The sequence below is a fragment of the Bombus flavifrons genome, chromosome 11 (assembly GCF_040668555.2).
Source record: "Bombus flavifrons isolate JBK064 chromosome 11, iyBomFlav1_principal, whole genome shotgun sequence".
NCBI classification, from domain to species: domain Eukaryota; kingdom Metazoa; phylum Arthropoda; class Insecta; order Hymenoptera; family Apidae; genus Bombus; species Bombus flavifrons.
The window spans coordinates 2,727,927-2,745,711 of NC_138452.1; the positions used below are offsets into that span (position 1 = coordinate 2,727,927).

General features: G+C 39.3%; 1 protein-coding gene across 1 annotated transcript in view; it reads right to left on the bottom strand.

Annotated features, from left to right (window-relative positions):
* LOC138184687 (uncharacterized) overlaps window positions 1–17,785 on the bottom strand; it is a 215,189-nt gene that overhangs the window by 8,105 nt on the left and 189,299 nt on the right. Inside the window, exons 2-6 of the mRNA XM_069122855.1 lie at window positions 12,244–16,445; window positions 8,370–8,495; window positions 7,716–7,826; window positions 6,597–6,783; window positions 936–1,117 (exon numbers count right to left, since the gene is read on the bottom strand). Of these exons, the coding sequence (XP_068978956.1) occupies window positions 936–1,117; window positions 6,597–6,783; window positions 7,716–7,826; window positions 8,370–8,495; window positions 12,244–16,445 (4,808 nt within the window). The remainder of the gene's footprint in view (window positions 1–935; window positions 1,118–6,596; window positions 6,784–7,715; window positions 7,827–8,369; window positions 8,496–12,243; window positions 16,446–17,785) is intronic.

Here is a 17,785-nt window from a genome sequence, read left to right on the forward strand (position 1 = left end):
GAAGCTTTGCATATTTTGCGTAAAAAGGTACAGAGGAAAATGTTATATTGATTACGAAAGAGAACTATTTCATCTAAATTAATTTCCAATTAAGTTACCAAAAATACTGAAAAATTTAATCATGGAAATTCTGATGAATTAATAAATTTGTATGACATTTACGAAGTCTGAATCTTTGCTTTGTTGTTGCGGGATGAAATGCAGAATCGATTATAGATTCGAAAAGAATTAAGAACAAGATCGGCATGGCACGAATATAACAACATCGGGGGTAATACTTTGATATAATGTTACAGTAAGTAGACGGTCGCTGTATCGTTTTGGCTTCGTCTCTAAGACTCCTTTAACACGCGAGCATGTAAGGTCATAATAAATTTTCGGCCAACACCAAGAAGCCTCGTAAGCGTAATGGAAATACAAATAAGGGGGGAGTGATAATTTAAACGCGACCACGAAAGGGTACTTTTAATAATTCACAGATATTAAAAGCTGTACGCGACGCGATACTTACGATTTAACGTCCTTAAAAATCAACATGATAAAAAGATTTAGCTGTAACGTATTTCAGATTATTGATAGATATAGTATCTTTTAATCCTCTTGACAATTAATTTGTCTTGAAATAAAAAATACAGAAAAGATGAGATGGATTTTTGAAACTATATTTCTATAGTTTCGTATCGCACAAATTCACGTTTTCAAAAATATCCTATTAGAAAAGAATTGTACATTTAAGAGTTAAAATTTATTCCCAATTCATTTACACATCGTCGTGATAATCTACAATAAATTAACTGAGGAAAAGTGCGAATAAAATGTCGCGTTAATGCACAATTGCGTTAAGAAGCACATACACTGAAATTATTTATATTAAAATAAACAATAAAAAAAAAATCAAAAGAAATATACATAGTAAAATCAGAGTACACTCTCACCTTTTTTGACGCAAGATACTCCATGCCTCTTGCCACGCAGTATCCAAAAACAGTGAGATCCCTAGAGGTGAGCGCGGCCGAGTCCTCACTGAAATTGTAGAAATCCTGCCTGGTGCGATGATCACGCAGGTACGCCAACAATTTCCCGTACATCACGTACTCGAGTATAAGATAATGAGGCTCTGCGAACAAGCATACACGATTACACAATTAAACGGCCTTAAAGCTTCGCGAAATTGCAGTTTGATCAGCATTAACTCGATGAATGAAATAGCGCGTACGATGCCGTGCATGGGATTAGGGGACCCCATATGGTGAGAATACGAAGAGCTGTACTACACAGTGAGGCCCTTAAAGTAATTTAACCGGAGCACTTTCGGGCCCCCGTAGGTAGTATCAGGCTGATTGTAACATATGGGCCCACTTTTGCTGGCTGCACGAGCTCGTAACTTTCATATTAGGATAGCATTACCAGCCTTTAATAATTTTTGTTTGTTAAAGAGCGTTTCTTTTCTACGTGTAGATTCGTTCCGCGCAAGACGATCTGTACACTCAGTCATAATATTTGCACGGCGAGAAATGTAACATGGCGAGTGGATAACGCAATCAAGATACAGTGAATTCTAAGTTGGTCCGGTTGTGTTGTTACGATGCTGTTACTGGGGCTAACAGCTGTACTCTTCAACAATGAATGTGCTTGCTGCTGTTATCATGTCAACAGCATCAGCAAACTTTAGTCAAAAATTATTCAAGGATTATAATGTAGAGTATAGGAACTGATCTTTATTAAACATCGGTCCAGTTTTTTATTCTTTAGATCTTTATCAAATTACAAAATTGCATACGACCTCATTGTTTGATTATGCAGTTCCAATTTTTAGCTTGCTGTGTAAAAGTCATAAAATCTGGCGTAAAACATGAGAAAATTATGCAACCACGATAGAATGATCATAAGGACTCGATTGAAATCATCTTGGAGTCATGTTTGATGATTTATAATCCACGATCTTGTGATTATTTTTCCCTTATATTTCTACTTTTCCAAGGAAGAGACAAAATTTCAGTAATGTAGTGTCTTTGATATTTAAACATGTTATATACAAATTCAGCTTAACTAGTTGTTATCCAAAGCTGCTACAGGGGAAATAAAGTATCAAAACCTCGATGACGCTTTTTTCAAACAGTCATCCTAATAAATATCCTCAATCTCGTATGTCAGAAACTGATCACCGCTAATTTAGAAATAAATTACTACCGACATCAATGAATGGTAACGAAATTCGTGTTTTGCACCTGGGCTAATCGGATTCTGAACAAACGAGACGTCGCTACAACCCCTCGAAAGGCAAAAATTTGTCACCGGTAATTGGCGGTGGTGACATAATTAATGCCACACGCGATACTTTATCGAAGAGTATCGATCTGTCGCGAGATCAGAAAAATACGACACTAAGTGGATCCTTACTCGCGCTCCTAATTTATCCACGATAAAGTATTATAGAATCTCGTTCCATGTGAATAACGCCGACTCTCGATTAAACCGTGAAAAGAAGAAGAAGAAGAAGAATAAAGCGGAGAGAAGAAAAACGTCGGTATCATCAAAAGAACTCTTTTAAGGATCGTGATCTCTGAACACCAGGGGTGTCACAAATTTTTCAACGTGCCACAGATTTGTTTTTCAAAGGAAATACCTAGGCAAACTAACTAATTACTGTCACACCTTTACCTAGAAATACTTGCTTTAATTACATTTATCTTCTTCTTTTTATTGCTGATGGGAAATAATGCCAAATATTCTCCTAAAGTTCGACACAGCAGTTCATAAATATTTTTTCATCCTTGAAGACAGTCACAGTCCTTTTATTTAGTTCCTCTTTTTAATTTGTTGAAAGGGATCCTTTTGACAAGAACCGGCCGTCAAAGGACGAAAACGTCGCTCGGAGGGAATTCGAACGCGCCCACCATGACCGAAACGATAAATACGGGGGGCCAGAAATTTAGATGCCGTAAATCTTGCGAGTAGGTTCACGCAGACGTGTTTTTTCTTCTACACACGTCGAACGTAGTCGAAGGACTTTCGGGGTGGTGCATCCCAAAACGAACACGCCACGTCCTCCATGGACCTTGAGAGTCGCCCACAATTATTAGAACCTTTTACTTCAACTCTTTCTTTATACGACCATCTCAAAAGAATATTTTTCTTAAAAGAAAATTCTTCAAATATTCATCAATAGAATGTGGATAGTTTATGCATCTATGAAAAAATGCAAATATACACAAACTTACACATAATACAACACATAATATTTGCAATAATCTCTTGTAACTTTTGCAAGTAGCTTTTACGAGTTTTTGCACCATTATCTCCTAATCATAATTTAAATGAATGATCGTTCTATATGAAACCAGAAGGTGTCGTGATACTCATAGTACTAATACATTTTCCATATAACTATCAACATATAACTGATAAAACTGTCATAAATCTCATACAACCTAATATAGTATCACGAAACCTACAATAATTTCTCTTCGAAAGCTTATCGTACGTAAAACCTAATTTTTCTAAACGTATCAAGAAGCTATTTCCCAGAAGGGGATTACATTTTATACTATTTCTAGACTAGCTCTGCGTGCATTAGCATACAATCGCGAAAAAGACTATTCCGCGTATAAATATCGAGGGAAGGCCGTAACGACGTCAAATCCAGATCGACGTCCAAGCGGACCGATCGTATCAATACCGGTGTATCCTCTTCCGAACCCCGCTACGAACCATCATTTCGCCGACTTAATAGACGTATTGTGCCACGAGGATCGTCGCCGTGGGAACGCATATGGAAATTTATACGATGAGAGCGACGATACCGACGAGCTTCCAACGAAAGACGTATAATGGGCCTCCCTCTTCGAAATCTACCACGACTAAAACTTCAAGACTGTCTCGTTGCTGTTTTTGATGTCTCAACCATCGGATTTGTCATTAATGCAGTTGTTGATGCATATGCAACTTAAACTGAGAAAAGAACTTTTAGTTCTATATCTAATTGTTTATTTATTATTCTTCTATTTATTCTCAAGATTCGATACTTTGAAAAATTCTTCTGACGTCCCTGGCATTGGATTTGTTAACAGTGAGACATATTTATGCAGTGATGCGGATATGCAGTTTTGATAAGAAGAAGAATTTTTGCCATCACTTGATCGTTGATCTGTTTATTCTCAAGAATTGATTCTTTGAAAGATTCTCATCGATGCTGTAGAAAAAATTTGAATTTCTTTTTTTCAAGGGAATGGTACTCGAGGAATACTCGGTTTATCGTATTGAAACAGCTGGTCATTCTTTTATTGTCCGATGCGATTGTGTTTCGTTGCGTTCTTCGTCGCAGTTTCACGCGTATAACTGCGCACAATCGACAACTGGAAAAACGAAAAACACGACGGCAATTCACTGGTTTATCCTCCCATCGAGATAATTGCGACCAATGTGAAGAACTGTGATTATTTAGCCATCCCGTGTCGATATAATAGCAATTTATTATACCTCAATTAATCAGACAATGGTTACAACCCATAGGCAAGCAAATAGCTTTTAACCATTTCACGCTTCGACTTTTAACGCACCACGAACTTGCACGATAACGTTGTGAAATAAAATTTCCTTTCCTCGATGTTTCATAATCGATACTCGTATCACGATCGGTATGTGCTGAACTTAGCAAAAATGTATTTCACGCAATTCGCTGAAGTTGGTAAAATTCACAAATTAGCGAATTCCATATAATTTCTTTACACAATACTTTATTATACGTCATTTGCAAGCAAGCCATTCAGAAGTCAAAGCAATCAACTTCGCTTTTCATAAATGTCTTAATTTCATTATTCCAGTTCAGAATTAGCTCTGCCCTTTTCAAAACCCAAACTATTTACTTCCATAAATTGATTCACTGTAAGAAGGTGACACAAACAATTGTAGATATAAAGAAAATTCTTAAAAAATACAATCTAACTTTTTTCCACTTTTTAATATATAATATTAATCAACGTATCTTCTTAACAATTCAAATACAATAACGGATTGTATTCTTTATCGCACAGTGTCTCTTAGTCAAAGAAAAAAATCGAATTCTAACATTGTCGCGATTATCCAACCGATTGGAACTCATTAATCCTTCCTTCGTGGTGACTCTGCGGAGGCAGTTCTCCAGAACTATTACTCAATTACCTGCAGGATGATCGCACGTAAACAGCGAGTCCTCCTCCGCTGGTACCAGCGATTGATCTTCCTTTTATTTGCAAAACAATAGTGCACGCGTGTAAATGATTACGGTGGTCGGTTGAGACGAAGACGAAGGAGAAAGAAGACCTATCATTGCTGACTCAATGACGAGGAATGCATCTCACTTGCGATCCCCTAACGACGTCTTCAATATGCATTACGCCGTGTTTCACGGCGATACGATCTATGGATGGTCGTCGAAAACAGGGAATCGTAAATAATTAAAGATGCGCTAGGCGGCGAGATAAGCGCGATTTCAGAGGCGACTACGATCAAAACCAGTTATTGTGTGTAGTTTCGTAGTCTACGCAACGCAGGTGAGAATTACTATTTAAGCCATTAATTCTCGGGAAACGTGATGACGTTGAATAACAGGGAGGAAAACGTGAAGAACAAAACGAAAGAGATTGGCTCTTCATTTTGGGATTGAAAAAATCCTCACGACTAGATTTTTATACATTTATGGAAAATTCGAAGGCACATGCGTGAATGCACGCGATTTATGTACAAAAGTATATAAAATAATCGAAGTAAAATACTCGTTATAATATTTAATAAGTGAAACAAAAATTAAGTTCCATTTTTTTTTTTTTTTTTGGATATATTCATAGAAATAAAAAATTGCATAGAAGTCTGCAGTATACTCATCACAATAGGAATATTAATGGAGACGTTATTTTATGCGATAGACGTCAGAAAAAGACCGAAGAACAATCGTTTGACAACATGGATGGGTTGGAATGTAACTTTTCAAACAAACGAAGCCTCTTCTTACAATTAGAATCTTGATTACTTAATCATCGTATTTTGCAATCTCCGTAAACGAACTGCCACTTAAAACTCCACTAGTTTTTGTAAAGCTAGTCGCTGACGTTTACACAGGCAAGGTCAGGAATAAGTGACTCGTGAACTTGGTAACAAAGTAATATCTGCCGGACTCGAATGCGAAAACAACACCTGCGATATTTATTTAACAAGTACTGAGTATTCCATTCCCAACATTCCATCGCATTTCTTGTGCAAATATAAGGGTGGTCTAAGAAACGAGATATTACCATTTTAGACAAATTACAAAAATAAGGAATTCTTTAATAGATTTTTTCTTACACATTAAATAATACCTTTACTTGGACTTTTCTTTGTCTTCTTTATAAAAGCATTAAGGTAAGGAATGACATATTGATCTAAGAAATGAAGAACTACCTTTATTCATATTATCTCTTATACTAATTACAAAAATAAAAATATTTTTAAGAAATACTTCCTCAGATATTAAGTATTTTGACATTATAATTGAGGTGTTGTCTGTGCACATATTAAATGACATAATTTCGAATTAAAAGCTGTATGAACTATGTTGAAATTAATTTAATTGAGCCTACCTTGTTCTGTACAGCAACCTAGAAGAGTTACGACGTTCGGATGGCTGCCAAGTTGCTGCATGATTTCGAGTTCTCGAACCAGATCCTCCTTCTCTCGGTCGGAAGCACCTTCTTTGACGGTTTTGACGGCTACTAACCGGGTCGTTCCTTGATGACCAGTCAAATCGTCGGCTTCAGCCTTCCAGACCTAAACGACCAAAAAATACAACGTGAATTCGACTTTCTAATAGGATTTTAATTATAAACTCCATCTTCTGCGTGAAACTAGGTTTTAGCGTTCAGAATTGCATACGATATTACACGTTAGACAGAAAATTATGTAATAAATAAGTATTACCTAACGAATGTCTTTTGGTTGAAAAACATACGTTAGTAGCAATTAAAACAGTATTAAAGATTAGTACACTAAATGTTGCAAAGTAATTTTCTCGTTAGATATATCTTAGATTGTAATTTTCACAAAGTATTTCAAAGAAAAGAATCGGTAATGTATAAAGAATTCTTATACAATACAGTTGTATAATAAAAGAATTCACATGTTGCCGACAATCGACAAGGTATTCACTGATTATTTGCTTAATAAGAAGCATAGTTCCACCTAACCAGTATTCCAGGAATCACTAAATCAAAAGTAATTCGAATGTCTATGCAAACAACAACTGTTTATTGAACATTTGAAGTCCATTATATCACCGCGAGTTCCACGGATCATTACATAAATGATAAACAACGATCTATCTATCGTCCATTGAAACACATGAAATCAATAAACGTCCGTAAAATCGTCATACGATCAAACAATTTAATACACACTTAATAAAAATAATAAATAATAGATTAAAAAATTTAGTGAAAAAGATAATAAAGAATTTGATACAAAGAAAAACTAAACATGCATCATACGTGTATAATTTTCTTTCTTCTACTTTTTATTAATGGGTCACTCCCGCCAGTAAATAAATGAATAAAAGAGTGTTTCACAAGAGCGTTTCAAGAGTTGTAACCGAAATTTCGCGGGCGGCGCGCGTTTCACGTTAACGTCGGACGATTTATTATCGCCGTCTCTCGCCTGAGGACTCGCTGTTCCTGTTCCGTTCGAGGGAGAGACTAACGCTTTACCTGGCCGAAGTTTCCTTGGCCGAGGACCGTCTGTAACCTAAGCTTATCTCTAGGAAACTCCCATCTGGATTCTTGCGACGACGGAGGCGGTGGTTTCTCCGCTTCGTGACACTAAACAGAAAAAGAAGACTATTGAATCGCGAACGATAATTATTTAAAAATGCCTGACGAATAAATCTGAGGCCGGCCAGTTCCTTTTGATGTACCGCGACTCCGGGCGAAAAGGTGAGCAGAATGGCATTCTGCGTCGTGAATTATCGTTTCTTCGCGGCGATTATTTTCGAATGAACCATCCAAATAGACGCAACAGCATGGAACTACGCCGAAATGGCCGAGTATTATTGTAATTTATTTTCGTAATTTTTCATTCACTTACTTTAATTAAGTTAACCCTTGATTACCTTTTGTGAAAAATATATATGATTTATATAAAGATTTTAACAACTCTAATAACGTGTGTAAATTATTCACGAATAGAAAAAGTCTTATCTGTTATGATTACTTTCTGATAAAAGTTACGTTCTATCTTATGATTTTAAATATGTAACCGATTATCGTAGAAACGATAAAATTGAACACGTAAATAATTATGTTCTTAAAAAAAATTTATATTCTATTTATATGATTTAGAAGATACATAAGATATGCGACTACCAAGTGTTGTATTCTCGGAAGCTTGGTGATCGCCTTCTCGATGGATGTTTTGAAGTCACCATTTTCAAGATTCAGCGCGTCTTTCCGGCAGCTTATTTCCGACGATGTGTCCGACTCCTCCAGTACCTACGAAAAAATCAACGTCATCGTGTTGTACATGCAGTCGACAAGAACGATCGAGCGTGCAATTTACGAGAAACTTCGATTTCCTTCGAGTATTTTCGCAGCTCATAAAGTAATCGTGACTCGAGTAAAGGAATCGAGTCTGCAATAACAAGTAGTCATGTTTTATCGATCGTTTTGTTTATTTAATTACGAACGTTCGACAAGTAGCATGACGTTTCGTTATAAAAAGAAATATTTATAGCCGCTCAAGAAATATGAATTTCGTGGATAACGTTGATGAACATGAAAATATTATGCGAGTGAAATTGAAAATATGCAAAATACGAACGAACGTTAGGATGTCAACGAAGAAATATGTGTTTGACGCAAATACGAGAGAAAATACGTGACTGTTCGCACTTTTGCATTCGAAGATCATCTTTGTTACATTTACATCGTCTTTGAAGAAGCTGTTTCCTGCATACCACGATAAATCAGTAATTTTTCAAGACGAAAACACGACGTGGATAAAGCGGGACACGGGTAGCTCTTTATCATGGAAAATGATTAATTTACGTCAATACTTATCCCTACTTAAAAATTTATACATTTTTTATTGGTTGATTCTAAAAAATTCAGCGAAGTTGAATTCCATTTCCTTTTTCTCCTTTCTTTATACAATATTTTAAACTACTGCGATTTTCCAACGGTTGCAATTTAATTTTTTTCAACTTTTATGCTCATCAAAGAGTGCGCAATTAAACGCTTATCGAAGACAAAGACGCAAACGATCTTCGCATTATGTAATTTACTTTCTCATTATTCCAAGACACTGTACTATCCGATAGATCGAAGCACACGAAACGACACACTGTATTTTTACGGGAAAAAGACAACGGATTATTCAGTCGATACAATGAACCTAACCATCGTGATCGGACGTTCATTACAGATCCGGTGAATCACTGGCGATCCTTCGCGATCCGTAAAAATTAGTCGACGACCGAGTTGTCGTGGCCATTCGCGGCAAGTTCAGGGACAAAGCGCGAAGAAATTTGCAAAAAAGCGATCGCGTCACGATGCCTGATTTGGTTTTCTACTCCGTCTATTTCAACCAAAAGATTAGTATTTACGTAAAAAGTAATGATATCGAAAGAAAATTACTAAATAAATCAGCGTTTTTCTTAAACGATTGCAGAGTTCTCTTCATATTTTTTATAGTAATAGTAATAATAGTAACAATGAAGAAAGACTTATGTAAGACCCTCAGAAGGCAAACTGATCAAGTAAAAAAGAATCCAACTAACACGCGTCATACAAACTAATCTGACGAACCTTCGCCAAACCATTCCAAAATAGAAATGACTAACACACGTCTCATGTTTTTTATCGGTAGTCATACAAATATTTTCCTCGTCTGAGACCGTTCAAAAAATTATGTCACAAATTCATTACCAACGAAATCCATCACGATCTATAAATTATCTGCAGAAACTCGAATAGTCGTATCGTTAACGATCGCTGAAGGCATTCGCTTCCTAGTATGCGCTTATGCGAAAGCATTTCCAGTTACAAAGGAGGAGGAAGTGGCGATCTTTCATTACGGTTCATTCAACGCGAACTCGGGGATACGCGCCAACTCGATCTTAGCGACGCACAGTGTATCCAATAGCAATTCTAGTAAATAAAAAATAGTAATTAATAAGAGCCAGCTTCCTGTATCTTTTACTTGTAGCGATAAACATACGAATGAGTGATTATAGTCATAAAATTTACGAAATTCGAGATACAAGTAATTCTTTCTGTATTAGCATAAGAATAAGAAATTACAAATTCGTAATAAATAATAATAATAAATTCATAATGAAAATTTATGTGTTACTTGTAACTGTAATTAGACTATAAATTTTTATGCATTTCTGGGACATTTAGAAGAGCAAAGACGCACATAATGCTTGGGTTTTATGTCTATATTTGTTTTTCTAGAAATACGAAGTAGCATAAATAATCACAGTCTATTTATGATTTCATTAATTCCTTCAATTGAACAAGTTCCTCGACCTCGGGATATTACTAATTTCGACGTGCACGGAAACGTGTCGATTTTTAGAGTAATTATTGAAAAGTGTCAAGGAAACACACGCACGTGGATCTATTTTGCGGAAGATAACGAAAGTCTTGTCTGTTAATGGCCAGATGATAAATGCTCGCGATCGACGATAATCCACGGGGCCAGCGTAACGGTACTTAAGTGGCACTGGTATACAATTCGCGTTTCGATTTAGCGATCATCGGCCAGATACGCTTTACGGTACACAATCGTAAATCAAAATTTTTTGTCGGGATAATGCGGCTGGTGAGCAGCAGGCTCAAGAGGAAATTACACCGCTGGACGAGAATCACGGCGAATAAAAATGAAACGTTTAGCGGCTGAAGGATATCATTTCAAATGGCCACCCCTCGGCTACACAGTTGGGAGCGTCGCTTTCAAACCGTCCCGTCGAACAAACCCGGGTAGGTAACATGGGAGAGAGAATTTTCTAGGGGTGAGACTCGAGCAAGATGTTTTTATTCCAGGGCGTTTGACGTAAAAACCGCTGCGTCTAAAACGAAATGTTTGAGACAGAATTTGGAGAGGAATGTTTTTCCAGACATAGAAGTTTTGTTGTAGGATACACTCATGCATAACGTATGGATGACATTATAATATAATTTCTAAATCTCATTATACAATATTTAAAATATTAAAATATTCCTTGTTTCAATAATTTTACCTTTGATTAGTTAGACTTTACCAATTTATTACCTATTTTCATATATTAAGAACTCTGGATCTGGCAAATTATTTGTATTTCTCATTATGTTATATCAAAATTCTGCTCTTTAACTATAAAGAAGTATTAAAATCAATAAAAATGTACTTATCATGGTTTTCTCTTCCATACAATCATCACTTGTTATACGTGAAATGTAATCCTACAGGTTCAACTACTACGAATAAAGTATGCAACATTTTTTAATAAAAATCTGGAAAATCTATTACATCCATCTACTCATAGCAGTAATGATATAAAAAATAATAGAAGATAACTAAAAAAAGAGTTACAAGCTTTTCTTTGATGCTTTAACAACTCGATTAGTAGATAAAAGTAGTGCACACAGTTCGAGATACTGGTCCAAAAATAATCAGGTCACTGACACCAACCTTGTTCCTACACCTCTGCGAACTTTCACGTGAAACGGAGTCTGGCCACTGGACCAGTATCAAACGTCACTAGACCACTTTCATCCGACGACCTATATTATATAGTACCTCTACAAATACTTTCTAATGCTGACACCCTATATTCACAACTCCGTATGTAAAGGCTTAAAGTATTCTAACACCTGTAGACACATTCTATGAATATATATGATATGATATATGAAACATTTAGAAATGTCATTAATACCATTATGAGCCTGAGCAGACTTTGAAAACAATCTAAAAACGTATATAGTAATGACGTATAAAACGTATATAGTAAAGTATAGTAATGAAAATATTTAAACAATTAAAGATGCATTATATTAATTAACATCAATATTCAGTGGAGCCAGGTTTCAACGCCTATAATTAGCTGAAGATCATAGTCGTAAAAATCGTGTCTCACTACATTGCTAATGAAATTTCAACATATGGACATAAAAGTTTTCTATAGTAAGTGTTCAAATATTACTTTCGTGAGGTACTGTATATCCACTTTAACCGAAAAGAAGTCTCACTCACCTTACGATTCCTAAGTATCAGTCTTCTTAGAATTAGGCCAACGCCAACAGCGATTGGAAAGACGACCAGTGTCGCCAGGATGTAGCTCACCACGGCTACAGTCTCCTGCGATGCAATGGCATCTCCGTCGTGTCTCTTCGATATCACTTCACTGATATTCACCGATTCCCTTGGACTAACCGATATCAATCCACTTTCAAAGAACGTCCTATTCAGTTCGTTGGAATACACAGAGGTGTTGTATTCCGGCAGGATCGTGTGGTGATAAATTGGCCTGTGTTTCGTTCGATTGTTACTACTTCCGCCCGTGGATCCTCTACCTGGACCCGTCGGTGGAACCTGCGTTGTCGTATCACGATTTTCTTCCTGTTTATCCTTCCTTGTGCTTTCTGGGACGCGGATAGAATTCGTTTCGTTCGCAGCACTTTTCGGGGTAACCGTGTCGTTGGCTTTCTCGGTCGTTCTCGAAATCTCCGGTTGCTTCGTGCTCACCGGAAGTTCCGCTCGTCGTTCCATACTGCGGGAGAACGAGTTCACGGAACCAGTGTTGTTGAAGATGTCTGAAGTGTTGTATAGATGCATTATAGGTAGCACGTCATCTTTGTCGGATGATGCGTCCTGAGATTTATCAGACAGGTTTCGGCCTCTAACTTCAGGTGACCTTTCACCAGACGCTCGCTTTCCAGTTTCTGTCGACGGATTTGTGGATATTTCTGACTTTACTCCTTGTGAAGTCGAATCTGAAAACGGGTCAGGTTTCACTTCTGAACTCGGTATTTTCGAATCAGAGATTGTACTTTGGTTTTCGGGAATAGTAGAAATTTCTATTTGAACCGTGGTTATCGTAGTGGTCGGAGCTTCCGTCGTAGTGAATGAAGTCGGTGCACCAGTTGTAGTCGTAGTTACAGTGGTGTCTTTTGACCTGTACATCTTTTGGATTTCCGAAGGATGTAGGTTAGACGTTCTGGGTTTATCCAGTTCGGTCGTTTTGATATCCGTCATAGCGGAGTCCGTTGGCTTCAAGGTGAAAGTTTCTTTCTCGACTGACGCTCGACTCGCTTCCGTGATTATTCTGGGTGTAACCGGAAAAACTGGCGCCGACATCGGCGTGGTACTCGTTTCTTTGGGCACGATCGTTTCGTCGGCCGTCGCGGTCACTGTCACGGTCGGCGAACCACTTCCATTATTACTACCATTATCCGCACCACTCTCGTCATTCCTATCGGACGCGTTACCATTACTAGTGGGAACACTCTCGTTTTCACTTCCAAACTCGGTATTTTCGTCTTTGGTATCAACGTTCGTATTTCCACTTGGTGAAGTGACCACTTCTGTCACATTGTTTCCATCTTCCTCCGTGGTATTCACAGGTGTCTGAGGAGTAGTACAATCGATCGTTTCTTCCACGGAGGGAGGAAACGAGATCGTAGTAGGCGAAACTCTCTGCTGCATTGTTACGCTTTCCGCCGTCATATTTTCCAAAATGGTACTTGTTCGATTCACATCAACTTTTGCTAACCTAAATCCTCGACCCTCCACCACATCCTCTACATTCTTCTTCCCCAAATTTTTCTTATCGCTGACCAAATAAGATCCAGATCCATTCACTTTACTTAAATTCTCTTCTACGATCTTGCTCGTCCCTTTAACTCTTCTATTGGATACAGTCTGCCCATTTGTCAACCTTCGTCTCTTGCCTATTACCGAGGGCACGACGTCCTCTTCGGGACTTGCTCCAATTCGTTGATTGAGCACCGCGCTGGCCGACTTCCTGAGAAACCTCCTGTCGTTAAACCCCTCCAAATCCGTATTTCTAACTTTAGTGTGATTCCAGCGGACGGCGCCTCGGTGGCTCGGTTCCGTCGGCTTCGTTGACCTCGGCCCGGTCTTGTTTACGCTGGTCAGCTGCACCAGCGACGTTCTGTTGACCGCACGTTGCTGCGACTGCGGCGGCGCGACTGTAACCACTTTCCTCTGTCGTTCCCCCACCAGGTGAGCAGCGGACGCTCCACCGGCTGCGGCTGGTTCGACGGTCGTGCCGGCACTGAGTTCCGCCGGCGCTCGGCCTGCCTCTATACCACTACCGGCACGAGGAAGCAGAAGAGACAGCGGCGGTGGCTGACGCCGCTGCGCTGATCCGGTCGTTATCTCGGTCGTACCGGTGCTCCGCTCTGGACCTCCTTGTTCCTCTCTGCTTAACCCAGGTCCGGTGTAGTTGCGCAATAGCCGCGTCACGTTCGTTATCGTGTAAGCGTACACGTGCTGCTGCTGCTGTTGTTGTTCCTGCCGCTGATGTCGATGAGGATCCTGATTCCCCTCGTGCTCTACCTTGCTGCTTCCTTCCAGCTGCTGCTGTTTCTGTTCCCGATGTGGAGACTTGGACCGAACTAACACCGGCTCGATCGTAAACGCGCCTGACTGAACGTTGGTCGCGGACCAACTCGTAGACGCGATCGTCGTGCTCGATGCAACCGCGCCCGCAGCGGGAACATCGCCGGAAGCCAAGCTGCGAACTCGTTCCATCGTAGAATCGACCGGTTTAACGGTATACTTCTCCGCGGCATCTGCGCCGATCGCGAAACTCTCTTCTAAACTCCCCTCGGTTACGATGATCCGCAAGGTGGACGTCTCAGGAGACGCCCAAACGATCCGAAATGGCTCGGTGGTCGATCGACCAATCTTGTCTCTGGAAGTCGAAGTCTCGATGTTATTACTCTCGCGGGAATTAGTCACGTGTACTTGGTCCGCTTGCGGTTCTTCCGTTTTGAAGATATCTGGGTGATCGTTTATGTCGTATACATCGATCCTTCGTATCTTTTTCTCCGTCTGCTCTCCGTACATTTCTGTATCTGTAGTCTCTGGAGGATTCTCATATTCAAATGCGGATTCGTTCTCGGTACTGACGTTTACGGACAAATTATTGTACTTCCTCCTTCGTGTGTAACTCTTCATTGCCTTCGTATGCTCCACACGGTTCAACGTTGTGGAAGCGGTTTTGGACTCGTTCGTATCCGCAGGACGATGCTTAAAACTGATTTCACTTTCGGTCTGGTCGTACATGTTCGCGGAAACGGGCTGCGCGTACGGTATCTGGGTCGAGTTGGTCGCATTCCTCGTTTCAACGGCCACGTGGGTTGCAGCACTTCCTCTCTCGCGCCGCAGCTGGTCCGCAGCGTCAGCGTGAGCGGACGAGTTATTGTCGCGAAATTTATCTCCAGAGTTTGTTCTAGCCTCGGTGCCGTTTCCTGCCTCCTTCACTGCGATCATATTCGAGGCGATCGCCCCCTCCGTTGGCCTGGCCTTCCTGTAGTAAACGCCATTTTCCGCGCTTCTAAATGCGTTCTTAATCTTCGAGACCTTATTCTTCTCAACCGTCTGCCTTTCTACGGCTATATTCATCTCTTCATTGATAATCTCTTCCAACCTGGGCACTGGTACAGGCGTCGTAGCACTAAATCTCTTCATGGAATACCTTCTTCGAGAACTGGGTACAGTTGGCACGGTTGGCGTAGATTCAACCGAATTGTTCCCAGTTGTATTCTGCGTATCTGGTTGAATCTTCTGACCAAAATATAGAAACTGTGACATGTCTTCTACAGGTATATTACTTTCTACCGGTCTAAAGTAATTGTACAAAGATTCTGGCATAGAGACAATGTTCTTTTTACGAACTTCCGTATCGGAAGCTTTCTGTGTATTTACGATGACAGTCGCTGAGGATGACGAAGAGGAATTTCTTTGATTAATTGAATGGTTGCTTTTAAGGTTACTAGAGACTGGTTTATCTTCCATAGCAGAGACAGTGAGATTCTCGTTGCTCAGTTTTGTTGAACTTTGCTCGATCGTTTGTTTGCCTTCTACGTCCTTCGATACGAATTCGATGTCCACATCTTTGCTCGACAGTTCTGACACGATGATTCTACTTGCTGTTTCTTCGTCCTGTTTAATGGTAGCTGGTGCGGTTACGTACATTCCATGCCTCGTCTCTTGAGCCTCGAGAACATCCGGCGAATCTTTCGCGGACGCGTCGAATGGTCTTGGTGTGCGGTTCAGATTCCGAGATTCGATCGGCCGTTGGCTGAAGATCTGTCGTCTTCTCGCCGCGAGGATGCTGCGAAGCGCCTGCTCCCTCTTCGCCTTCGACGACGGTAGCTCGGCTTGAAGGGACATGCGACCCTGACGATGATCGCCGATCGAGGAATCTGCAAACAAACAGTTCGTCGTCAGCTTTAACGAGCAATTCTTAACTTCAAGTACAAACGACGCATTTTTCCTTCTTTACCGAACAATGGAAATTATTTCTATTTAGCAAATTTCTTTTGGGCTGGAGGATTAAATATACAGTTTTCTTCTTGTGACTTCCGCAACTTTAATCAAACAATTATAATGTTATTACGAATTTGGCGGTCGAATATTAAAATCAAACGAATTCGTGCACACTCATCAATTTTTGAATTCGGCAACTTATATTAACGCTTTACTAATTCTGTATAGTTCGCAATTGAGCATTTTTGTTAATTTCTAATAACTTATAATTAACTTTTCAAGATTACAGATATTTATGTAAAGTCATAATTTTTCGAACTAAAGAAATTAAAACTACGCAGACATTTGTTTCGTTACTAAATACTCTACTTTATTTTCGCATGTTATATTCTATTCATTCTATTTATTTCTTAATCTAAATACGCTAAAAAATCCGCAGTTATAATACATAGTAAGCGAAACTAATTTTCATTTAGAATTCACTTCCTTAGTTACACGTCTAATAATGTAAATTTGCATAAACATGCACGATCTAGCAATTACGTAAGAAATCAGTTTGATCGATCTAACTGCGCACCAAATCATTGGCTTGAATTTGACGCGCGATTTTAATCGAATCATGACTTCGGGGAATTTCAGCGGTGTGACGGGCCACGAAGAAGGTGACGTAAAGAAGCAAACGTTCGCTGCTGCGTACGGAACCGTGAAATAACGGTACAGGGTCCGTGGAACCCTGCGTGGAGAGAAGAATGAAAAAAGGAGAAAAATAAAAAAGGTAACAAGTCCAGTCGGCCATCCGTGATCTTAAGAAACGTTCCGCTTATTTCGATGTTCCATGAATTCGGTCCCATTCACGTTCTGTTTATCACCGGTTGGTCGGTGGTGTGCAATTTGAATGGAATGCGGTGTAAATCGACCGATTGATAATAATTAGCCTCTGAACAGATGATCTAAGTGCTCGATAAACAGGTTGAACCTACTTTTGGTAGGTATATCATGACAAGAAACGATTACGAGCGAACGATGGAAACGATAGACTCGTTTGCTAATGTCGCGAATGGGAACGATTAAATAACTAATTGGTCATACAATATTTAATTTTCCAAGATCGCTGTTTGTTAAATAATGTCTGGTTAATCTCAGACTTGTATCGTAACGCAATTAACTACGAAACATTGGAAAGATACTTTTGCATTGATCTATCGATTTCGTGAATTCTTTTGGCGTGTATTGTGTGTTTCAAAAACGGGAGAAAAGAAGGAAAGGAATTCGTAGC